The sequence below is a fragment of the Lingula anatina genome, chromosome 5 (genome assembly GCF_051362555.1).
Source record: "Lingula anatina isolate TDL-2025a chromosome 5, LinAna3.0, whole genome shotgun sequence".
Lineage (NCBI taxonomy): Eukaryota > Metazoa > Brachiopoda > Lingulata > Lingulida > Lingulidae > Lingula > Lingula anatina.
The window spans coordinates 1,700,608-1,726,667 of NC_141771.1; the positions used below are offsets into that span (position 1 = coordinate 1,700,608).

At 35.4% G+C, this 26,060-nt stretch overlaps 3 protein-coding genes across 3 annotated transcripts in view; 1 reads left to right on the forward strand and 2 right to left on the reverse strand.

Annotated features, from left to right (window-relative positions):
• The window catches only part of LOC106179703 (dynein heavy chain domain-containing protein 1-like), a 97,164-nt gene extending 84,647 nt beyond the window's left edge, over positions 1-12,517 (reverse strand). Inside the window, exons 1-23 of the mRNA XM_087013753.1 lie at positions 12,408-12,517; positions 11,692-11,885; positions 11,157-11,249; positions 10,682-10,760; positions 10,155-10,415; positions 9,884-9,971; positions 9,493-9,560; positions 8,869-8,982; positions 8,345-8,494; positions 7,761-7,930; positions 7,269-7,379; positions 6,604-6,651; positions 6,335-6,418; positions 5,851-5,940; positions 5,575-5,655; positions 5,207-5,370; positions 4,449-4,691; positions 3,753-3,915; positions 3,096-3,270; positions 2,582-2,800; positions 2,054-2,176; positions 1,639-1,653; positions 504-665 (exon numbers count right to left, since the gene is read on the reverse strand). Of these exons, the coding sequence (XP_086869879.1) occupies positions 504-665; positions 1,639-1,653; positions 2,054-2,176; positions 2,582-2,800; positions 3,096-3,270; positions 3,753-3,915; positions 4,449-4,691; positions 5,207-5,370; positions 5,575-5,655; positions 5,851-5,940; positions 6,335-6,418; positions 6,604-6,651; positions 7,269-7,379; positions 7,761-7,930; positions 8,345-8,494; positions 8,869-8,982; positions 9,493-9,560; positions 9,884-9,971; positions 10,155-10,415; positions 10,682-10,760; positions 11,157-11,249; positions 11,692-11,855 (2,865 nt within the window). The 5' untranslated portion in view covers positions 11,856-11,885; positions 12,408-12,517. The remainder of the gene's footprint in view (positions 1-503; positions 666-1,638; positions 1,654-2,053; positions 2,177-2,581; positions 2,801-3,095; positions 3,271-3,752; positions 3,916-4,448; positions 4,692-5,206; positions 5,371-5,574; positions 5,656-5,850; positions 5,941-6,334; positions 6,419-6,603; positions 6,652-7,268; positions 7,380-7,760; positions 7,931-8,344; positions 8,495-8,868; positions 8,983-9,492; positions 9,561-9,883; positions 9,972-10,154; positions 10,416-10,681; positions 10,761-11,156; positions 11,250-11,691; positions 11,886-12,407) is intronic.
• A 155-nt stretch (positions 12,518-12,672) lies between these two features.
• On the forward strand, positions 12,673-26,006 carry LOC106177865 (uncharacterized). Its single transcript, XM_013560772.2, has 4 exons — positions 12,673-12,779; positions 13,199-13,478; positions 15,840-16,393; positions 24,884-26,006. Exons 2-4 carry the CDS (start codon positions 13,213-13,215, stop codon positions 25,030-25,032), a joined length of 969 nt encoding a protein of 322 aa, XP_013416226.2. The 5' UTR covers positions 12,673-12,779; positions 13,199-13,212; the 3' UTR covers positions 25,033-26,006.
• Positions 17,788-24,669, reverse strand: LOC147761452 (uncharacterized). Its single transcript, XM_087013756.1, has 8 exons — positions 23,222-24,669; positions 21,109-21,275; positions 20,459-20,604; positions 19,807-19,926; positions 19,428-19,585; positions 18,948-19,148; positions 18,538-18,633; positions 17,788-18,192 (listed from the first exon to the last, which is right to left on the reverse strand). Exons 1-8 carry the CDS (start codon positions 23,402-23,404, stop codon positions 18,007-18,009), a joined length of 1,257 nt encoding a protein of 418 aa, XP_086869882.1. The 5' UTR covers positions 23,405-24,669; the 3' UTR covers positions 17,788-18,006.
• Positions 26,007-26,060: the final 54 nt, after the last annotated feature.

Genomic DNA, 26,060 nt, shown 5'->3' on the forward strand with positions numbered 1-26,060 from the left:
AACAATAATAATAATAATAAATAAAACATGAATGGTAAGGCACTTGGATTTGTGCCTCGGGTGTGTTTGTGTTTTATCAATAAATAAGAGGTGAAATAAACTATCAGGTCCTTCATTACCTCAGCAATCACCTCATAACTTATTGGCTGACAGGAATAAACAAGTCACATTGGATACTAATATTGGCATGATACACTTCTACTTATAAACTATATGTGAACCACAAATCAAACAATTAAAATCAAATTCTTAATATATTTATTGTAGTGATATTACACCAACAGTATATAAATTATTATATTTTTCAAAGATTAGCTGAATATGAACTTTACAAATCAATAGGGAAAGCAAAATATCTTGTTTATCATCAAATGTTGCTTGTCATATAATGTCACGTTTTTTAATTTCTTAAAACACACACACACACACACACACACACACACACAGACACACACACACACACACACACACACACACACACACACATGCATCATATAACATACCTGGAAAGTCTCTTCCAGATTCTGTGTCATGAGAGGGGTCTGCATGTTCACAAACTCCGTGGCCTCCTGCATGTTGAACAGAAACGCCTCCCACGCAGCCCAGACATTCTCCTCAATCTTCTCCTCCTCTGGGTTCAGCTGGCGGTAGTTCATACGCACCATCTGGAAGACGGACAACTCTACAGATTATGGTGCTCATCACAGACATGGTTTTTTTATGAGAAAAAATGGCTTGGTGGCCTTGCCAGGAGCAGAAAATGGACAGAATTTTTTTAAGTTTAAATTGATAGCCATCTAATTTTTTCGGTTGGAAGATGGTCAAAAATGGAGAATGGGTCAACAAAGATAATTTGGAAGATTGTCAGAAATATATCTGGATCTGCCCTTGCTTACAACCAGGGGTGTGGGAAAACCACCATGAAAAATCCTGATTTAGCCTATATTGAAAAAAAAAACAAAAAACGTTTGTATAAACCTGTTGACTATGAACTGGTCACAATTTTTGGTTGTCAATGAATGAGAAATGTGTTTTTATATGCAAATAATGTATTAGTCTAAGAATCAAGTTTGGATTATAAAATAAATATTCAAATTGGCAAGTGGATGAACAAGCAGACAATAAACCAAGCAATGACATGCACTCAATGCAAACAATAAAGAAAAACACTAATGACACTACTTCCACACTGCCACACAAGCTGTTACACTGTACTTCATTTCTATGATATAAGCAGTTTACACATTGGAGGAAGCTTATGGTAATGTTGAGACTAAAAAGTCAGCTATAATCTCACACATACAGCAACAAGTATACACTGTAACATTGATCATTTGCAAACGGTTTTGTGACTTCAAATTGTAAAGAAAATTTGGTAGATTAAAGAACCATATAGTTTTGTGGAAGAAAAAAGGAAAAAGAAATTGAATATCAAAATAAAAACTGCACACTGCTGAATTTTCCCAAGAATTCCTTTTTCAAATAAAAAGAAACAATTCAGCCTAAGACAGAATGCAGTAGAAGAAAGAAAACACACTGCCAGAATTTCCAATAATTCTACTATCTAAATGCAACAGTAATGAAAGAAACTGTTAAAAATTCAGAGAGAAAAAGAAAACAACTAAATCCTCCCTATACCTTAATTTCCTGCATCTAAGAGACAGAAAGCACACCAGGTGATTAGTGGTGGGGGAATTAGCCGTCTAGTCATGGCAGATTAGTGGTCTATGTATTAAGTCTCATTTAAGTATTAAGTCCCATTCATACCTGTTAGTACTATTAGCTAAATCTCACAATTTATTAACAAAAAAACTGTTCAATAATTTTTAGTGATCATGCAGTTAACAGGTATTTCCTCCATACTGAATACCGGAATTTTGATAATAACAAATGAAAAGGTTAGTATAATACTTAGTACTAATGTTAAATAACTAGTTTACTTCTGAAAATAAGTTTCAATTCCAAAACACATTTATAAAATCATATTTTCACTTCTTCAGCTTCAAAAATTAATTTTACCATAAATCTTGAGCATAATCAGAGCTTTCATTACCTCAAACAGAGACTTGATATACTCTACTCTCTGCTGGAATTGCTGTGAGTTCTTCTTGTACTGAGTTATCTGCTTGGCGTACACAGCAAAGGCATCCATACTGACCTTCTTGTCACGCATATTCTGGAGAGAAAACATTGAGAAAAAATTTGATATAAACTGAATAACTTCACTTACTCATCAGAAATATTACCCTCACTTCATTTTAATTCTTTCCCACAAACTAACACATTTGTTTTTTCTATACCCTTCAATTTTTTTAACCAACAAAACCATTTTCACTTTTAAAGATATACATAGGGATACTGAGCAACACTTTTTGCATCACTTTCAATCCTTATGGACAAATTATATATTGTCAAACCATTAGATCTATGCTAATTATAGAATGAGTTTTAAAAAAAAGCACCACTTTCATTTTCAAAGTCATACTAAAAGCACCACTTTCATATTCAAAGCCATACTGAAAGCACCACTTTCATTTTCAAAGCAATGATGAAAGCACCACTTTCACTTTCAAGATCATACCTGCAGCACCACTTTCATTTCATTACAGAACTGTTTGCCTCTGTTGCTGGCTTCCTCAGCCACAAATGTCACCAGTTCTTTGTAGATGGAGTTCAGCTTGGGGACGAGATCTTTCTGCAGGGCCGAGCAGTCCACATGGAAAATGCCATTCTCAGTTGTGAAAGCACGGTCAGACATCTTGATTCTTTCCGTCCAGCTTCTGATCTCTGTCAGTCTTTGCTGAAATGAATAAGAAGGCAGAGAAATATTACAGCATGCCATGGAAACTGTCAGTTTAAATTAATTACAGCCATTCAAAACTGAATTTTATGCTGTAATTTTTACATAAATATCATATGAATTATATGAGATAACCCATTCATATGAAAAATGGTAACACAGATTAATTTAGAACATTATTCTGTGCTAACGTAAGTGAATAATATGTAATCACTGTCAGCCTCTTTGCGAGTGTCTAATACTCTATATGCTACTGCTGTGAAGTGCATTTTCTTTCACATCCAATCTTACTCACCTCAATGTTAAAGGCAGGTGCTCCTTTCCACTCCTGTAGAGAGGTGTCATTCCAGCCTTTACAAAACTGGTGGATCTCATTTAGCCAGCTATTCTCCTTGCAGTAGTCGTCTATCTCTGTTAGCCCAGCCATCAGGAAGTCTGTGTGGGTCTTTATAGCACGGTTGTACTCCTCACTGGAATGATGAGTGATAAAAATCAACTGATTGCATCTATTTTGTTCCTACATACTGCTGATGTGTCACTGTATACATTAAATAGTGGTTCTATATACATAACATGGTTCAACTTGTTTATTCATCAATACAGCACAGATTTCTCCCCTCCTCAACCTCTCTCTCTCTCTCCCCCCCCCTTCTCTCCTCTCCCTTCCCTCTCCCATCTCCCTCCCCACACGTCTCTCTCTCTCTCTCTCTCATTCTCTCATCATAAAAAGGCACCTGAACTTACTCATTCTTCAGTTTCTACTCCAGGTTCCCCTTACTCAGGGGGTGGTACTTATTCATTCTTCAGTTTCTCTTCCAGGTTTCCCTTACTCAGGGGGTGGTACTTACTCATTCTTCAGTTTCTCCTCCAGGTTCCCCTTACTCAGGGGGTGGTACTTACTCATTCTTCAGTTTCTCCATCAGGTTCCCCTTACTCAGGGGGTTGTACTTACTCATTCTTCAGTTTCTCCTCCAGGTTCCCCTTACTCAGGGGGTGGTACTGGCCCATGAAGCCCTCCCCCTCCACCACCAGACCCTCAGCTGATGGGAAGTCTGCTTTGATCACCAAGTCTGGAGTGGCCACCCCCAGGTTGTCTTCTTCTTTAGTGGGAGTTTCTGAAAAATAAATAATAAACTATGAAGATGATGATGGTTGTGCACAGATATGATAAACTTAAAGAACAGTAAGATGACAAGAGATGAGGATACAGGTCTTTGTAGTCTAAGAGGAGCGTACGGTGCCTTGATCCACTGACATGATGTAGAGCCCTTAGGTCAGGACTAAGACTATGAGTACTGCCAGCACTCATGCTAGTAGATAATGATACTAATAAAAGGGTAATATTTAAAAAATGTGCATATACTGGAAACAGTAAAGTGAAGTGAAGTGTAAAGTTGTAAACAAGATACTGGGCTACACACACACACATACACACACACACAAAAAAAAATGGATATTATTATTATTATTATTATTATTATTATTATTATTATTAAGACTGCAGCCACAGTTTCCATGTACTCACTTCCTCTGTAAAGTTAAAATCAATATAATGCGCTATACAAGAAGTATATATTATTATTATTCAATTTTTTATTAAGTATAAGATATAAGAGGGTGAGTGTAGCCACAATTTCCCTCTACTTACTTCCTCTGTTCAGTTCTGGTGTCCTTCCATCTTGTGTCCTCAGTCTCTTCTCAGATGTCGCTGTCACCTGAGACATCCTGGTCCGTGCCGTTGCCGAGTCATCCATCATGCTCTCTCCATCTGTGATTGTAGGATTCTCATCCATTGGTAGCGCCTTCATGACAAGGATGCCTGGGATTTCCTGCAGGACACGCGTCATGCCACGCAGGAATTTCTCCTTTGATGGGGAGATGCCAAGGACGTCTGGTTTATAAATAGGTTAAAATCAAATGAAAAGCTTTAAAAAATTAATTTTTTCAAAAAGATTACTACTTTTTTATCATAAAAACTTGGCACTTAAAGAATATAAAGCATATGAAAACTTAGGGTGAAATTCTACTTCTGTTAAGATTTTTTTTTTTTATTGAGCACTTAAATGACAAATAATATCTGAAGTGGCTGTTTGTGTGTGTGTGTGCATGCATGTATGTTTGCTGAAATGTTAGAGCTTCTAACACCCCATTTCCATAGATTAGATCGACCTACTTTAGATCGACCTAACTCCCTGGGGGTTCACGCTAAATAGCTGTCAGTCGGGCGGACACGAAAGGTAATTACCCCTCTTACAGCTTGTAGTAGGCGGGACGGACATTTAATTCGGATTATCTGAAAGTAATCTAGTGAGACTCCCCATGGGGATAGATCGATCTAAAATCTATGGGAAAAGAGCCTAAATCAATATCCTTCCTGATACTAGAGTAACAACATACATATCATACCTTTATTGTTGAATCCTAGATGAGCTAAGAACAACCCCTCCCGTGGTGCATCTCGTCCTGCTCCCATGACATTGTAGACAAACACACTGACATTTCTCTTGGCAAGGTCCACCAAGTAGGCTAGCATCACCTGGTCAACTAGTCTGACAAAGTTGCCAAGGCAACTGAAAATAAAGGTAATGGTTATCATTCAATCACAGCAACAAGAAATGTTTTAACTGGTTCAATAACTGGATAGATTCCATGATGGATTCCACGTATCCTTAGTTGAATATATAAATCTATGATTTGTAAAAATGACCCTAAATTGGGTTGTAATTGAAAAAATTTAATTTAATTGTTTCATGGTTTAAAATTTCTACACCAACCCTGTTTCTTCTTTTGCTTTCCTGAGGTTTGCTTCGCGCTGTTCTTTTTTCTGCTTCTGCAGATGGAGAGAGTCCTTGGTGCTGGAAAATACATGCAGTATAAGTTGTTTTTGTTTTTCTTTTTACAATGAAGGCTTGAGTGCTTTATATATAATCTGAGGGCAAAGTGACTGTTAACGAAATAAATTTCACAATTATGCAGTTTTACTCCAACTATGATAACTTGAGGAAAGAAAAACATCTGTTACATAAGACTATAATGCTCATGCCACTTACAAAACAGTTTTATGTTTGACTTGTTCCTCACAGTATCTCAGACGTTTGAAGCAATCTTCTTTCACAGTGTCCACTATCAGTTTACCATATCTAGAACAGAACATTAAAATCTGTGTTTTAGGAAAACAGTAACAGACTTCCACATTATGTGATCATGAGTAGTGTAGAAGTGATAAAAGTACCACCTTGAGCCAGCTGAAGATATTCAAATTCCCACAAATGCACACTTCTTCAGAAGTGCATCGTTGATATGAAGCTGTAATTCTTCAGGTGTGAAGTTCAAGATATAAAGTGTCGGTTAAATGGTGCATATTTCCTTTGAAAACTACTTTCACAGAACCACTTCAATTCACCAAAGCTTTGTCCTTTTAAAAACATTATGAATAAAAAAGAAAAAAAGAAACCTAAAGTACTAGCTGTTATATGTGTTCATGCTTACATTTGTTTGTACATTATTTGCTTTCTAACTATCTTACTATCTTACCTAAAGAACCTTTCCAGAAATCTCTCTGCTTGGATGTTCTTGTAGTTGACAATGTTTTCAAATTCTGGTAGAAGGTAGCGCTTACTGAAAAAAAGTAAATGTAAAATTGTTTTTATCACATATTGAAAATAATTTTAAATGAGCATAATATTTGTCACATTAAAAATCATTTAAAAAAAGAAATTTTCTTATGACAATAATTCAGAAAAAAAGTTAACATTCTTATTAATCATAAAAATAGCAAAATTTTCCAGTAAAAAATCACTTACTCCTGCTCATCTGGTAAGAACTGCACTGTCAGCAACTCATGTAGTAATCTGAAAGAAAAGAGAATAAAACATTGTTCACTTCAAAACATTCCAAAGGAGGTTACAATTTGTGAACTTCAGTTCAACAAGTCTGAGGCAGCTGACACACAGATCAATGGTGAAAAAAGTAAGAGCAATGTTCACTTTTCAAAGTTACTAGTTTGTTACTTGGACAATTGAAAGTATTTTGTTTTTCTTTTATAACATTTCCATTATCTATAAATTTCAAGTCATGATTAGTTATTAAATTATTAAGTTATAAAAACAAAACCTTATTATTGAAAAAAGTTTGACTCAGACTAGCGGTTTTCTGGGTTTATTTGTGAAAGAGACCAATGGGTTGAAAAATTCAAAGCACAGTCTACAATGAGCAGATTCAGTTGTGTGCTACAAATCTAAATTATTTTTCACCAACAAAAATCATGTTCATGAACAAAAATCATGTTCATAGGATATCAATTTGACTAGTTCAACTAAAATACATCAAAAAACAAATCTTTGTGTGAATGAACAGTAAATGGGTATGCATCAGAAGCGACCTGAAATATACTGAGTAGATTTTGAAACACCAAAAGTAATATCTTTGAATCAGTGTCAGTTCTACCCCTACAGAACCATGCACTCACTTTGCAATCTGCAGCAGCGCGGCACCAAAACATGGGACGTTAGGTAACAAGGTGTTTTTGATGACGTCACGGACCTCAGCAAAGTCTGTCTGTTTCTTGGTGGCATGCCAGCTAAAAGCAAAGAAAAATACATTCTGCAAAATGTCCACTGAGGATTCATTTGCTCAAATTCCAACTCTCTGAATGTGAAATCATGGAACTTTAACTCATGATATTTGACTTTCTTCTATTATTGTCCTAGCTTCAATGTAAACTTTTTTTATAAAATGGGTGAATCTACTGAAGTACATGTTGACTAGAAATGTGATAGCTGTGCCATGAAGCGATGTTGTGCAAAATTTCACAGTAAAATGAGATCTCTAGCTAGAAATCATGACAATGCTTCTGAGACTACGTAGTAACATTAATTAAAGCCACCCAGACTGTCTCCTTCATCCTTTTCTTCTCCATATACTGTGGACAGTGTTTCTGATAAAAATACTGTGGACTTACCATCTTAATGCCTTGCGTACCAGGAAGTACTTAAAGAAAGGAATACTTCTGACAGCAGCATACAACACAGCCTCCCTGTGCCACTCTCCCAGGGTCATGTTCTCTGATGGCTGGTCTGGGTACACATGGAGTACTCCAAATGTGGAGAATACATAGTGCTCTGGATTAGCCTGAAGTGCAGGCAGTGAGACTATCTTAATAACATGTATCAATAGCATGGATTTCTTAAAATACACTGTATAGGTGTAAGGACAGAAAGTTGGTTTGAATTATCAAATAAATCCAGATCATATACAAATTTAAAAAATTTAAATCAAAATGAAAAGTATAATATTACAAAATGGTAAAGCTTTTATACATTTCCATCATCAGATTTTATAAATAATCTATAGGCTGCCAACAGGTAAAAAATATCTTTCTTAGATCACACAACCTTATGACATACTTCAAAGACCTATAATCAAGCAATTCGCTACAATTTTGAAATCAACCAACCTGTTTATCAGTGTATATATATTCTACTGTTAATGTAAGAGAAAAATAATCACAGTCATATAGGCTATATTAATTAATGGCTACTGTACCTTATTCTGGGGCACAGCCACTAGATCATAGGGTCTGAAGTGTCTGTGAGGAGCAATGTTGAAGTACATGTGCTTTATCTTCCCTACGTGATACAGCTTGCCAAAATATTCCACTGCTTCTCTGCCTGTCATGGGAGGGGGCTGCTGACCCTGGAGGGAAGAAAGACAAATTAAATATTATTCAGATGATTGTTATTGTACATACTAGAAGTCTGCCATGTTAGACTACATGTAGTTTTAGCAAAAAATTTAAGATTACTGGACAAGTTCAACAGGACTAGTAAGAATTGTAGCAGTTGTTTTATATTGCTTTTCTATAACCTAGAGATTGTATTTTCAGATTCATTCTTTTGACCATTACACAGTTTGCCTTGTTTACATAACAATATTTTCTCTTCAGTCACCATCCCCAGCCTGCTATATATGTTTTGAGAATATGAGTACACTAATAAGCTCAGGTATACAAGTACATGACACTACACATATTCACACATACAGTAAAGGGTAGTAATTACACGATTTACCTTTTCAGTTTCTACTGTAATCTTGATTTCTTCTCCAAGTTTTTGTAAGTCAGCTACCTCTGATGGCGGCCTACTGCTTCCTCTGCTGCTGGCACCACTGCCCTTCAACTCCTCCTGTAATCAAATATACTGAATATTAACATTTATGAACTTAACTATTACAAATGAGATACAAGCAAAGAGAACTAAATACCATCACTCCCCTCCTATAATAATAATAATAATAATAATAATAATAATAATAATAATAATAATAATAATTCAAAAGGCAAGATAAGCACCTGCTTAAAAGTATGGAACACATCATTTGCTGTTTTTTCACTAACTTTAAAGCAGACAAAATATTTCCTCAAAACAACAGGCAGGTTGTTTTTTTTTTTTTTTTTAACTTTATTTAATGAGGGGAAACGTGTTAAGCGTCATCTTATCTTCCACATGGCTCTCTGATACCAGTTATTCAAGGGTAGTAATTTTTATAAGTTGACTACTAGTATGTTATTTAATACAGATACTCTATATTATTAATTAGTCATAAAGACTATAACTTACTTACAGGATGCAAAAGCAATAGAATGGTAAATAAAAGCTATATATATAATGGTATAATTTTACTCAAGTATTTACCTCAGATAGTAGCTCTACATTCATTGCTTGTGAAGTAAAACCAGCCGAGTGTTGCCAGATTGCCTCTCCTGTAAATTATAAAACATAAATATTACCTGGCTGTAAAATTATAAATTACAATAACATGTGTCTACTACTACTGGTCAACACCATTAATTTCATGTATAACATTTCTACTATCAACATATTTCATCAAACACTTAATAAAGAAAATAATAAAAACACTTTTGATTCTATCTTTATCTACCAACACTGCAGAAAATAGACTGTTAACTGTACTTTATTCAAGAAGCCTATTCAAAATACATTTTACAAATAATTCTGTATCAGATCTTTTATTGTGGCAAACGTGTAGTCATTTACAGAGTATTTAGTTTTGATAATAACTTACTAGAAGCCAAGTCTGCTGCCACTGTGGGCAATGATTTACTGAGATCTCCAAAGGTCAGAGGTTTAGGAAGGTACTTCTTCTCATCTCCCTAGAATTGTGACAAATGAAGATGAAGTAAATGTGATATTTAAAACTTAACAGATACATTGTATATACAGTGTTACAACTTAATTAAAAGAATTTTTTCATCAGAGGGCACAAAATTGTAACCAAGAGAGAGAGAGAGAGAGAGAGAGAGAGAGAGAGAGAGAGAGAGATGGTGGTAACTTACAGGTCGTTCAAGTGTATAAGGATCCTTCCCATTTGGCAGCAGCATCCTTGGAGATTTAGTTGGGCCTGTCCTGGTTGGAGACCCCCTGGGGGAAGTTGTTGGAGATGGGGAGATAGGACCACAGTATGTACGGACTGGCTTTTGGATTCTCATCATATCCTCTGGAAACACTTTATTTAGAGCATCTACAGTATGTATGTCAAACAGTCTTTCTTTGTGTGTGTCCATGTGTTGTACAGCTCTCTCCAAATAATGAATAAGCTGAAAAAGATGTCTCAATTCTAAATGTCTTTTTCCTGAAAAAATCTGCTTTCATATGTAAATGAAATAAAGAAAATAATACGTAATGAAATGAAAGATATTCAAATATTTGAATTAAATTAAACCACTGTCTTTACTTCTTTACAAAAGAGATACAAAAGATACAAAAGGAAATAGCCAAGCTTCTATACATAACAATATTTAAAAAATGCTGTTTTTAAAATGTGTGCATAATATTTTTATTTTCTACATGACTCAGATCCTACCTCTGGTGAGCCTGAGAGATGACTGGCACATGGAGTCAACTGCTGTACTACCTCTGTCAGGAAATCCCACGATGACCGACTGGAAAATAAAGTATTATATCTATAAAGTGTTATATGGCAGCACAGTTTACTTGTATAATAAATGAAGACTAAGACACTAGTGCACCAGTGTAACAACATTAATCATAACAGATAGAATTAGACAAAAAAAAAACAGTTTTTCCCAATAAATTGTTAAAAATACTTTCAAATAACCTTGCTAAATCTTTTTTTCACTTGACAAAATTTTTAAAAAATGACCTGAATTTCTTAATAAAAATTAATTAACAAACAATTTCCTTTAAAAAAAATCATAATTTGCATGTTATGTTATAAGAAAGAGGATTAAATTTTGTAAACTTTGGATCAAGACAATTAAGACTGCAAACTTGCTACAGTAATGTTCAATTTCTATACACTCCATATTATACTGTACCTGTCCTGCTGGAGTGCTGTAATAAACAGTGCAATCAGCTCTTTCCTCAGTGTCACTAAGTCATCTGGGTTTGGGTCCTCTGAAGCCTCAACTCTGGATTGATACAATATTATTATAATAATCATCTGGGTTTGTAATCGAATGTAATTCTAACTCTCATTTGGAGGGCAAACAAAGGAGACTAAGACCGAGAGAAACATGAAGGAGGACAGCAGAATGGCAGAAGGATGACAAGAAGGAGAGAGGAGGTAGTTTCCAGGGAAACCTTAAGGTAGAGAGACCTATGTAGTCTTAGCTTATTATCCATGAGGACTAGTGTTGTAACTCTTAATATACACCACGTGTATTTCTTGACATGAAGCTGGTTTCACAAAGGTATACAGTTGAGACTAAAAGTCAAAATTAATTTTACTGGTAAAGTATTAGTCTGTGTGCACCAATGTATGAACATACATGTGTTCATGCTTACTTGTACATGAAAGTATGTATATGTGTGCAGACTCAGTATGTGGTAGGACTGGTCATAAATACTCACCTCTCCCTGACATCCTTCAACCACTGCCTGGCCTGCTCCTTGATAGGCATCTTGATGGCCTGTGTGGGAGACACCAGGCTCCTCCCACCATTGATAACTGGCAGCTTGGCAGAGCTGGTTGCATTGCCATTTGGGTCTACTGATGTCTCAACTTTGGTTGACATTATTTGTTCTTCTTTCTAATTATCTTTTTACTGTAAAAAGTTCCATATATTGTTTGCATATTTATTCATGCCTTCATGAAAAAAAAAAAAACAAATTTGGTCAGGTCATGGCGGAGAAATGAAAAGAAGTCTGTAATTTGTAGAGAACCATTTATACTTTAACTGTACTTTTTCTTTTTGTATATGAAGAATGTTTACAGAAATAATGCGAACTTTCCTCATAATGAGATGGACTTCGACACTAAAATATCAGGTTTGTAGCCAAAAATATAATTTCTTATAGGAACATAATTATCCTATTATGTAAAAATCCTTTTGTATGCATCAAAGCTAACAGCGAGCCATTGACTGATATCGACAGCGATACCAGTAATGATTTGGTCTTGATTTTTTTTTTTTTTTTTTTTTTTTTTCAAATTCGACAGGTGCTTAGCGCCTCTGATTATTGGACTGCATTTTGAACAACACAGCTTTTATTCCGATCGCAAATACTTTACTTGGTTATATATTACATTCCTTGGACAGATAATCACCGCTCGTTCATCTACTTACCTTCATACACCCCAAAAACATTGTAAACTTTGATAACCTGCGTTCCCGAACTTTGGGTTGCCAAGTCGCCATTTTCAATCTTTACCTGAAGCTCCGCACAAGATTATTTGAATGTAAACTAAATTATAATATGATGAGCTATAATCATATTGTGTCTTTATTGTAACTTATTTTCAATATACTTTGGAATGGGCGAAAAATAAAATGTTTTGATTAAGTACTTCTTATGATATTAATTTGCTATATAAGCATTTTGACCAATCAAATCAAAATAACCAATTTACTCCGAACCAGAGAAGAGCGCCATATTGAAATGCGAAATGAAAACAAAATTTCCGATCATTTAACTTTTGTGATATTCCATGCGAAAAGGTATGATTGTTTACAATGTTTTCACAATTTATTGCATCTACTTTCACAGTTACGATGTTGACCCTTTGAAACTTTGCGTTCACTAATCATTTTAAGTAGATTCGTCCGTGTTTATACCCTCGTTGTCAGCATCAATTTCATTGCAGTCGAAAGGAAATTCAAAATAATGGGTTTCGTTATCATTATGTTTCTAAGTTGCGGCCTTTGTTTGATTCGCTTAAACCTTAAGTACAATATCATTGTTTCCTATTGTCAGTGTAGTTTAATACGAGGTATACTTTAACAGCTTCTCTTGTGTTGATTATGAAATTGCGAGAATTTATTCATTCAGTTCAAAAATGCAACTGAAAGTCAGAAAATAATCAATAACAATATCAAATAACTTATCTCTTCATTAAAAGTTTGAATAACTTTTGCAGTTCTGTGATACAAGATGAGTGCCAGGCCTCGCCCCATCACTGCCACTGTGAGAACTGCCTCATCACGCAGACAACCCACGGGACTGAGACGTAGTTATTCCTCAGATTCCAGTGGTTCCACGGAGTCGCTGATCTCTGTATTAGACCACGACAGCTACAGTGATAGCAGTGTCTACAGTGATGGAGAGAAAGATGAAAAGAAAGTAGATGCTGTTGATGATGGAAGACATGGCACTGTGTTTGAAAGACTTCAAGCTGATGAAAAATTCAGAGCACTTAGGTAGAAGAGACTGATGTTTTTCCATTTTTCATTTTATGTACAGACACAGATGTGTCTGTACATATAGCCATCATCTGCGTCTGTCGTCGTCGCCGTCGTCGTCGCCGTGCACTTTTACCGATAACACGATAAGTGGAAAACCGTTTTTTCTTTTGTCTTGAAACTTACAGAACTGATGAATATTCATAATTCACAGATCAAGTTCGAAAATCAGCATGATCGGGCCATTTTTAGGGAACTTATGCTGTTTTTTCACTTTTTTCAGCATTTATTTAACACAGTAAACATGATAAGTGAAAAACCGTTTTACCTTTTGGCTTGAAACTTACAGAACTGATGAATATTTATAATAGGCGGGTAGAGTTCGAAAATCAGCATGATCGGGCCATTTTTATGGAAGTTATGCTGTTTTTTCACTTTTTTCAGCATATATGCAACCATGATAACACAATACAAGAAAAATAGATGGGCCAATTGTGTTTATACTCACAGGAGTGGTCAATCTTACTAAAACGCAGGTAGAGTTCGAAAATCAGCATTATCAGGACATTGTTTTAGAAGTTATGCTGTTTTTTCACATTTCCTCAGATTCAATTCTTAGGCATGTTAACAGGCTCATTATTGAACTAATAAGATACATAAACATATTTGATTGACATTTCCTGCATCTTTATAACATTGTTAGTTGATTATGTAAAATGATGGTAAACTTGTTATGGTGTATTGTGTAATAAAGTGTCAAAATTGGAAAAAAAACTCATATCATTGCAGTTTGTTAGATTCAATCATCCTCTATGTTCAGAATCTCAGAATAAAGGAAATTGTACATTTAACACTGTTCTCTTGATATTTTTCCCATCTCATCAATTTTCTTCGTTGAACATATAAAAATGGCAGTAAACTGTTTATTTTGTTTTATGTTAAAAAAGTATTAACAATTGAAATAAACCCATTGCATAACAGTGCTGTCTTGTTTACATTTTGGCATTTTCAAGGTGTGACTTTGAATTTCCATGGGCCTGAAGACCTTTGCTAGTCACATTTTCTGAATATCCATGATACTAATGTTTTATTATTAAAAATTGATGGTCATTATGCTGTTGAACATTATGTAATGTTGCACCAAAATTTGAAGAAACCCCTATTTGGGCATCGGTCCCATGATGACCATTTATGGAAAACCATGTCACTTACTGTTCTCAAACTTTCAGGAAAGAAACATGGGACTAAAATACAGCTTCAGTAGGCAATGCAGTTTGTTTGGTAAATTTTTCTGGCAATTAAACAGTTTTTTTGTAAAAATTTAATTTTCACATTTTGGCATTTTCAAGATGAGACTTAGAACCTCCACGGGCTTGAAGACCCAAGCTAGTCACATTTTCTGAAAATCCATTATACGTTTATTTTATTATTAAAAATTGATGGTCATTATGCTGTTAAGCATTATGTAATGTTGCATCAAAAAAGAAGAAAACACAATTTTTGGTGCTGCTGCCATGGGAAAACCCTGTTACTTATGACTGTCAAACTTTCAAAAGAGAAACACAGGACTAAAATGCAGCCCGAGTTGGAAAAGCAGTATAATTGGCTTCTTTTTCTGGAAGTTATACATTTTAGTGAAATATTCATTTTTATTGTTTTGGCATATTCATTGTGGGATTTAGAGCTCCCATGGACATGAAGCCGAATGGTAATCAAATTTTCTATTTATAGTCAATAATCAAAAATTGGAAATAATTATTCTGTTATTTATTATGTAATGTTACATCAAAATTGACAAAAATCTATTTGCACTGCTACTACACTGCAGTTCAAATTAGAAAGCCAGCTCTATTGGGTTATCATTTATTATTAATTTATGCAATTTTGTATGAAATTTTCATTTTTCTCATTCTGCCATTTTGAAAGTGTGAACTTGAACTCCCATTGGCCTGAAGCCTTATGCTTGTTTCACATTTTACTAACATCGGTATTACCTGTTGAGCATAATTAAAATTTGATGTTGAATTTGCAGTTAAGCATAATGTACTTTTGTACCAGAATTGACAGTAGCCTATTTTGTGAATTGTTATTTTCTGCTTTTTGTCTGTACATTTGACAGCTTTGCTGCCTTGTTAAATTTTTACATATTTTTCCAAGGTAATTTGTAGGTTTTGCTATTTCGTAGGTCACATATGATATAGCACAGGTTCATTTACAGCGCGACTGAATTTTCAAAACTTTTTACCAAGAATATTACCACGATAGAGATTCTGAGTTCCTCTACCATTTTCTTTTCTACTGTAGTATTTACATTTTACAATTTTCTCATGATCTGAAATGTGGGCCTTTTTTATATTAACTTTCAAATCTTTGTTATAGGTCAGAATCTACGGATTCAGAGAGTCGCACAAGAAGCTCAAATACTAAAAGTAAAGACAAAGAGAACAAGAGAACAGCCTGGGAAGACTGGTTGGTGGAAAAAGTGAAAAAAGAAAGAGAGAGGTTAAAAAGAGAGAGGTTGAAGCTTAAAAGACTCTCTTTAGAAAAACAGAAAAAAGAAGACGAGACAAAAGAAAAATTAAAAAAGGCAGAGGAAAACCGTGAGAAATGGATCAGTGAGAAGGATTATGAAATCCAAATACGGAGGAAGATGGAGAGACAGAAAAAGAAGGCAGAGGAAGAAATAAAAGCAGAGGAGAAAGCAAGAACTGAGCAAAAATCAAAAGAAGTATTTCAGGAATGGTTTGAGATGAAAAAACAGCAGAAGCTGGAGGAAAGGAGGAAAGCCAAAGAGGAGAAGGAGAGAAAGAAAAGAGAAGAGGAGGAAAAGAGACAACAAAGTCAGCAGGCCTTTGAGGAGTGGTGTAGAAGGGCCAAGAGGAAGTACAAGTCGCTGAATACTAGCTTTGGTTACACTGGAGGAAAAATGACAGGTATTATTATTATTATTTATTATTTATTTATTTATTTATTTAATTATTGATTTTTTGTGGGGTGAGGAGAAGCTGTACTTATCATAAATATTTGAAAAGAAAAAGATGTTTCTGGTAATGAAATTATGAAATTGATATAAATTTACAAAGTCTTTGAGGTGAATATTGGTTAGCTGAGGTAGCACTAGCACTAGTCAAGGGTTGATTTGACTTGGTTTAGTCAATTTTTTACCATTTGGAAAAAGTAGTGATTTGGCTATGTGAAAAAAGCTGCTGGTGCTAACCCAGGAAAGCCCATGATTATGAATGGATTCCAAACAAAATTTTCACAAAACGTTTATTATGTAATTACCCATGCTACAGTACAGTTCAGAAGAATGTTATACAAGATAAAAAAATATTTGTGTTTTAATACAGTGTTAATAAAGAAACATGGCACATAGTTGTAAAGATACACATACTCTTGAAAAGCAGAAATAACATTCAATTAACTATATATCAATATAAAGTACAATTATGGCATGAAGGCTGTAGTAAAATTCATATCAAAGTGGAAAGAATATTCAGTATATTCTGCCATAATTTTGAGTACAGAAATCCAATTGTTTTATCCAAAGCATAAAAAGCAGGACTAGATTCCCTTTGTAAACTAGTATTATATTGCAGTATGAAACCCTAAAATTTTTTAATAAAAAAGATTAAATTTGTTTTTGCACTCGAATATTAACAAAAAAAAAACTTTCTTTCAAACTCTTTTGGCAACCCAGGTACTAGTAAAGCAGTATACATGTATCCAAGTTTTTGACATTGCATTATCTTACTTAGTTTGAAAACAAACTTCTGCTTACTATTACGTACAGTACTCAAAGGCATAATGCTTGAATGGTACCTGGATTGACATAAATTTACCATACAAATGATGCTTGATTACTAGTACAGATCTTTGGCATTAGGAATGGTAACATTTCATGTAAGACTGGGACTATTTGACAAATACATTTTGATTTTCACTGGTTCTTTGGTCAGCCGTAACATACACGTTTACCCTCACATAAAACAATATCAGTGACAAATATATAACATATGGCAGTGGCAGAACTAGTAAGTGTAGAAGCTGGTAGTGTACTAGTAGTGAATTTCAAGTCTTTTGATTTTGAAACATAATTTACAGTCAACTTAGACTAAAACTGCACATTTGTACAACTTCATAATAATAATAATAATAATAATAATAATAATAGAAGAGGATGTTGTATGACACATTTTATCACAGGCATGATATTATATATAATTTAAATTCTCATCAACATTAAGTAAGGCACTGCACTGGCTGAATACTTCATTTCTTTGTGTTAGGTGAACTGAAGCTTTCACGTGATTACCTGTTGCTTCAGTTTCTTTTTTTTTTTTTTTTTAATTTTTCAATTGGGGGACTCTAGGAAGGAAGAGATAGACTGGAAAGATATAGATATAACTATTTGCTTAGATTTTCTGAAGTGTTATTTAAAATTGGTCTTCTAATCCAATGGTCAGTGTTCAACTTTTGTCACTATCTGTTCACTGGTCCAGATTTAAGAAGTGTCCACCAAGTATGGTCCTCAGATGACCAGACGTTAATCAGTCTGTCCAGCCTGTTGGTCATCCTCATTTACCTGGTCGGTGACTTCCTGACCCCCCTCATCATCCCCCTGATCACCCTCATCCTCTGTGTGGAGAAACTCTGCATTCTGTTGGTCAGCTGACTGAGTCAACCCCAGCTCCTCCTGGTGGTCTTTGTAGTAATCAGGGGTGTGGCCAGCCTAGGGAAGAGAGACAGTCAGTAGGAGGTCAGATCTTACATTGGTTATGGCTTACTTTTCTAGAGTCTCTTAACAAACTTTGATGTCATATTACAGTACTTCTGTGTGTCTGAGATGAGTGGTTTAGGTTGAATGGCATGGAGTTGTCAGAGCACCTAGATATTTTTTGTTTTCTCAGACCAGATAGTCTTTTAAGAAGCATTTGGTTTTACAAGATGACAACTGGGTTTATTTATGATGACTTTTTATTTTTTATTGTTATACACTTATACTCCTAATTGTTTTTTGGGGGTGGGAGGTAGTTTAATTCATTCATTATTAGAGAATATCCTATGTTCATCTTACCACATCAGCAGTCTTGTCATTGGCTCCTGCCTCCATGAGAAGTTGAGCCATCTCATCAGATACAGCACACGCATAGTGGAGGGCTGTACGCCCATACTGAAAACCAAATAAATAAGTTGTAAATTGATTTATTAATTATCAACCAGTTATATTAGACCCAAAATAGGTCAAGCTTACAAGTAGTATTGATGGTATTAATGAATACTTTCAATTGTTTCAATATACTAGGGGTAAGCCAGACCCAATCTGGGTCTAAATTGCTCTGGCTTATTCATAGAATGAATGCGACTGAATACTTAATATAAGATTTTAAATCCAACTTTATGAAAGGCAGACACAAAATAATGGCCAAATTACTGACAGGGGAGAGATATGTCACAACATGGCTGCGTTTTGCGGAGGTCACTCACATTGTCTTTACACTCCAGTGAGACTGTGAACTCTGTGGCCAGGTATTCGAGCAGGGCCACTGACCCCTTGACCACTGCCTTGTGGAGAGGACACTGTCCACTGGCATCTCTGGACAGAGCCAGGACCTTCCTGTCCAGGAGTTGTCTCAGGGTCTGGACGTCTTCTTGGTCAGCTGCCTGCAAGACTTGTCTGGTTTTTTCCTGTAAGATGTTTGAAAGGTTGAAGTTTCTTTGTAGGTTTTCTACTTGTGCAAGTGAGATGTGAGTTAGAGTTTACTGCTTTGTGTTGAGAAGTGAAATGATAACAGGCATTCTCATAGGCTGTCATATTTATTGTTGGTGAAAAAAATGAAAATAAATTTTCATTTTTCAAAAAAAAAAAAAAAAAAAGAAATAATAATTTACTAGTAAAGAGGTTTGAAATGGATTTTTGGCTTCATTGTGTTTTGGGCAGAATTCTAGAAATACCAGAAGACTTACTTGGAATTGATTGACTGTTTCCATCGCTTGCTTCATCTTGGCTACCTCCTCCTCACTTTTATCACTAGGGGGCTCTGGGATACTGTCATAGCCATCCAAGACAAGCCTCTGGAGGAGTGGCATGTTTTCTGCCTCCAACTGAGCTAGGATGAACTGATCTGAGAAAAACATATGATATAACTGATTTATCATATGATATATTTAGTTTCTAAGTGATTATTCTTTTCCATCAAAAAGTAAATGGGGAAATGAGTGAATGAACTGACATTTACGTACAAATTATGACAGAAGATAATCTGAAAATCGTAAGAAAATTCCTGCAGAAATGAAATGACATTGTCTTTTTAAAGCACTGGTTTGAGTTTTGGTGAATACTTACCGATGGCATCCACATGTTCAGTTCTGCCTGCCTCCTGTGCAATATCTCTGGCTGTCTTGCCGCTGATGTCACGTTCAGCGATGTTGTACCCTTCCTCTAGTAGCTTGACTATGTCAGAACCTGAAGATAAATTCATGATATTAGAAGATTTAGGTGTGAAGTAAGATGGTGGGCATGTTTTATGTTCTTCTGGGACTTCAGCTGCACTGGATGAAGTATCCAAGAGAGACGCAACGTCTTTAACTAGACTAAATCATAATACTCCAGTATTAGATTTTAAAAACATCTGTTATAGTTCTTCGTGCTACAACCCACCCTGGGTGTCAGTAGCTTTTTAAAGTTCAGTCTTGTTATAACTAGTATATATATATATATATATATATATATATATATATATATATATATATATATATATATATATATATATATATATATACAAGTGTACAGAAGTAGAAGTCTTGCTATAACTCACCCTCAGTGGCAGCAGCTCTGTGAAGTTCTGTGTTGTTATATATATATATATATATATATATATATATATATATATATATATATATATATATATATATATATATATATATATATATATATATATATATATATATATATATATATATACAAGTGTACAGAAGTAGAAGTCATTTATACTCACCCTCAGTGGCAGCAGCTCTGTGAAGTTCTGTCTTGCCAGTGTCATCTTTCTTGGTGATATGTTCAGGGGGAGAGTGAGACAGTTCGTCCTCCTCCTTTACTGTAGGAAGGTCTGGTGGATGAGCAAATGATACTTGTTCTTTGGCTCTAAAATAAAGAGGAGCAGGTTGTTTTGATAAATAGTCACCCATAGCCAACACACACTATCATACCACTGGCCCACTTGGGTCTATAATGCACAACTGTGGCATATGATTTTTGGGATCTTTTTCACAAAGGAACTTCAGGTTGAAAGTTTTTGCTAACAGTTTGGACTAAAAAACTTTATTCTCCATCATTCCACTAAAACAAAGTAAGTACTAATACAAAATATTTACAGTTCTTTCTTTTAATAAAACTTGAATAATGTGACAGTCAAATGAGTATTCTTATCAAAATGAACTAGACATTTTGAACTAAAAGTTTAGACCAACTTTTAGGTGTCTAAACTTCTATTGCAATGTTTGAGCAGCTCTTACTCAAGAGTTCTTCAGTTTGTGCTAGAAACTCTTTCAGCCTTTGACCCTTCTGGCCACCTAGGCAAGTGAAAAAAAAACTACTAATTTTACTTAATGTAAACTTTGTCAATAAATCTGGCTTGAAATACATTACTTTTTCTGCAGCTCCTTCTGCTTCCTCTCTTCCTCCTCTTTCTCCCTCTGAATCCTCCGCTGCTCCTCTCTGAACTCCCTCCTCTCTGACTTGAGCAGGTCCTTCTGTAGCAAGGCTTGCTGGTGTTGGAGGGTTTCCTTGTGGAGCTGTCTGGCCTGAGAGGCTTGCTGGAGAACACATCACAGACATGTCTGTCAAATATTGTTTTGAGTTTTTATTTGATTTAAATCATTATTTATTTGTTCTCTCATGGAAGTTAACCTGTGTTGTATTGCCATTCTTGTTGACACAGTATGCTTTCAATAGTTTGTCTAGGTATTGAAAAGTTAAAATTATTCAGCATTATTCATTTCATGTTATTCCAGTTTTTTTTTTTTTTTTCAAATCCATATACTTCCATATGTCTATTCCCCTTTTAGTCTGTACCCATTTTTTTTTCTAAACCCACAGCTCTGAGCCTCGGGTCTAGTGTATAATAGATGAGGCAATGACTAGGAGCAGAACACACTATGCTTTCCTTTGAAATTCAACAAAACAAGAGTTTATTGAATCCCTGGTTTTTCATATCCATCTTTTGTGTTGTGTGATTTGTGGTGGAGTTACCGGTTTATTGTGTGGTGTGGATTACACTGCACACTCAGGAAGAGATTACAAAAACTAGACGTAATGGGCTTTTTTTCCTGATTAGCGGAGACCCTGTAAAGATTGTGTGATTAATCTTAGTCAGGTAGATCAATATAAACTCACTTGGTTTCTCATTGAAATCTTTTTATCTCATATTTTTTTCATTAAAAGAGACTTTGTCTGACTAGCTACAGTGTTGGTTTGGACTGTAGGAGTAGGATCAAATACAAACGGTTACCTGTTAAATATTGACATGCCAAACACTGACTGGGGGACAATGTTTGAATTACACAGATTTCAATAAAAATCGCCTGTTGGCCTCTAATGTTCACCAAGCTTAGATACAATAAATTTTAAATTTTCAAATTTATTTTTGTCTTTTGTGTCCGCTCATTGTGTCTCTTATAACATAAATAAAAAAAACAAAGAATTTTCCTATCAATTTTAAAGGTTTTTAACATCTTATGTACTGATTATGTGGTGGTGGGCAACTGTTTGTCAAAGTTTGTTATTTGCTTACATTGGGGAGGCGGACCCCTAATAATTACATTTTTTAAGATAACAAGAGAAAAGTGCTTGGAAGCCTGATTAAAAGAAAACAAAAGTGGCAGTTTGTGTTCAAGGTAGTAAAAAAGTTTAGATAAGGGTTAGTGTTTGTACAAAGCATTTTAGAGAGAGCGAGAGAGAGAGAGAGAGCAGGAGAGCGAGCGAGGTGTATCAAGTTTTTATTGATTGATATGGTAACAAATGAAATGAAATGATTACGTGTGACAAACGTGAAGTGAAGTGAAAGAGAACCAGCCCAAGCAAGCAATGTCGTGTATTGTTTTTCTGCCTGCATGTATTGATTTTCTTAGAACTGTTACATTTAAAAGTTGGTGAGGCAGTGGCAATAATGAAGGTACGAAATCGGTCAGGTCCCTGTTATTACAGTAAAGACATTACTTGTTTAATGCCATAATAGTTTGAACTTAGTACTTGCCAAAGTAAAAATAGCTGTCAGTAATACTAAACATTTCAATTAATATTTGTACCTCTGACATTTAAAGTGTGCAATAAAATTTCAAGTAGGTGATTTTCTTGCATGTAAATGTGGAATTTGGATGAAAGGCGGTGATTTCAGAGATGAGATTTATGTTCCCTTGTTTGAGTTGGTAGTGAATGGTTAGCTAATGTGGTGTTTGCTATTTCTAGTCCTTCAAATTTGGTAATGTGGGAAAAAACAAAAGAAGAATAAAAAGAAAAGGGGAGCATGAAAAAAAAGAGAAAGAGCAAAGGGAAGGGGGTTAACAGAGAGATGGGGGGGGGAGGGTGATACAGGGAGTGAGAGAAAGAGAGGGTGATGAAGAGAGAGAATAAGAGAGGGTGATGAAGAGAGAGAGAGAGAGTAAGATAGAGTTGATGAAAGTGGGAACAGGGGGTTTGGAAGAACAGAAAGAGAAGAGAGAAAGAGAGAGAGAAAAGGAGAGAGAGAGACTGACAGCCCCACCTCTTTATGGTAGTCCAGGTTCTCCCTGTGTTTGTATAGCCAGTGGGCCAGGAACTCGATAGGATCTGTGGGTCTCTTCTCTGCTATCTCGGCCAGTGCCTCCACCAGTGCAGGCCCCAGCTGGTCCATACTGTACTGGGTGTCTGAGGCTCCCACGGGAGGGTCCACGGGGACACTCTGCATTTTTCTCTTATTTTAGCTGGGTCTTATATTGAAGTTGGTTAGTCCTGAGAGACTAAAATGTCACTGTAGCCAGTAGTTCTCTGATTGTTTGATCAGGAAATTTCTGATGATCTTTTCAATCTGATTTTAATATCAGAGATACTTAAGACTGGTAACTCTTGGTCCGTTTTTTCAGTCACCCGATGAAAAATAATTGAGAATTTTTGATCAGACTAAAAGTCAATTTCCTTCTGGTAAATTTTTCCTTTTCAATCTGTAGTCAAACCTTGTGGTTTCTCTCTTATCTTGTCCTTAATCAGTCAGTTGCCCCCGTTTTATCTCTGTTGTTGTCAGGGGATGAGGTGACGGTCACAACCATAAAATTTTACTTTTCCTCCAGAACGGTAAATATTTCTGGCCAGCTCTCAGGGCCAGTGGGGTTCTCTTCCTCCCTAGTAGCAGCAGTTGAGAAATAATTCTTCCATCCACCTGTTTTCACAATTTCAAATTGACCTTCACCCTCATAAACTACAACACAGCCGACCCCAGTTGCTATTTACCCTGACGACTTCTCTTTCAAGTTTCTCCGTCACCTCGCTCTCAGTCCCGCCTCACACAGTACACATCTTTGTCCCCTGTTTGTGGAGGTCGCTCAATACTTGGCAAACAGACCCAGTGCCACAACAATGCCCTGTGCTTTAATGGCATTTAACCGTTAGAATCCAATCGAATGGAAATTGTTGACTCAAGGGTGCATAATTGTTGACTTTGCGCAAGTAATTATTGACAACAGTTTATCTCATTGGAGAAAGCCACCTTTTGATGCTGGCAGTTTATTACTAGGTCTGGGTTAGCACTGTTCAGACAGGCTAAGAGTTGGACCGGTTCATAGGTGAGAATTAATAAGCAGAGGATGTGGTTGATTCCCCCTGGGGTTTAGGTGACTAAAGTGGAGTGGAGCGTCTCTATATACAGGTGGGTTTACACAGGAACCACAGTGGGGCATCTGCATCTCAATCCAGGGGGACTAGATGTGGTTAAGTTCTTAGACCTAAACCAGTTTTGCCTAGGTTTGTGTCTGAATGGTCTTGATGATTGGGTCTTGGTCAGTCTGTGTTGTGGTGATTTATTGGTCAGTATATTGACCAGTGGCCAGGTGGTGTAGTGCACTGGAGGTATTGAGGGGACGTGATTTCTGTTTGATGGTAAATTTCTAATTAAAATGGTTGAAACTGATAAGTTTTTTTTTCTTTTTCATTAGCAATTCTAAGAATTGTGTTGTGACTCCCACCCCCTCAAAAAAAAAAGGAAACAAAAATTGGATCACAAATATTAAGCTAAAATGACCCCATAAACCCATATTAATTTTTTTTTTTTTTTTTTTTTTTTTTTTTTTTTTTTTTTTTTTTTTTTGGTAAAGGGAGGGTGTACTTTAATTCAGTTGAAATTTCCCACCTACACATATATTTATAATCATATTTCTCTGCCTCCTTATTCCAGGCTACCATGACGGCAGCTCCGATCCCGTCCCTAGTTTTATCAACCCAATACCATGGCAACCGGTGGCTATCCCAAAGCCAAAACAGGAGCAAGGGAAAAGCAGGAAGAAGACAAAACCTTACAGATGGGACCCCAATAAGTATTATTAAGTATGTGTCTGGTGTATCACAGTGTATGACAACTTGTCAAAGACTGCACAACGCAGAAGGGCACGTGCATTAATTGGACATATTATTACTGCGAGTTTGTGTTGAAAATAATTTGATCAATCTCATTTCTTGTTGAGGTGTGTGGATAAGTTCAGATCAACACAGGTGATAGGACTTTCAGTGCGATTCCTTTAGTTTGTTCTCTTTTAAGATCTTTTTAAATATCTTGCAGTGCACTTCTGCATGTCAACATCTTATGGCTAATCCTAACATAATGTTATAATGTTATGGGGGTTAAATCTGTTAACAGACCATGTAGACCACAAAAGCTCCTTTCAGATTATTCTGTTATGTAACAGCCAGACTTTTTACTTAACTATCTCTTAAAACATTGCAATATTGTTAAGTACACTGCACGATGTGAGATTTGTAAATTTGTTTTGTCTTCAACTGTCTCGGCTCAAACATGGGCATGTATGCAATGGGTATTTTAAGACTGTCTCAGCAGCTTTAACAAAAGCTTCAAGTTATTTATATAAGTAAACAAGATCTCTGTAGCTCTCCACAGTGTTTTTGTGTGCTTTTGGCATTGTGATACTATTATAATAGATTTAATTTTTTTATCATTATTTTTTCAGTTGAAAATGTGAGATTGTTATTAGAAGCTTCCTTAGATGTTTACTCTATGTAGTATGAATCATACTATGATGAAGCTATATGTAGTAACAGTAATTACTCAAAATATTTGAACAACATTTTTTGGTTAAAAATATCAATTCAAAAGAATTGAAATTTTGACTAGCTGATAAACTGCTAGTAACAAATTACAGTGGACACAGTGTGTTAAACAAATAAAAATAAATAAATAATTGCTTGTCCAGTACCCAGACTCAGTGACTGTTGTGTGTGTTACACTTGTGACCTGCTTATTGCTCAAACCACGAAGATCAATAAATGAGATATGTTTGCTGTTATGAATCGTTTGTTATTATTCTGATCAGCATCTTATTTTGTAGTAGAAAATTAAC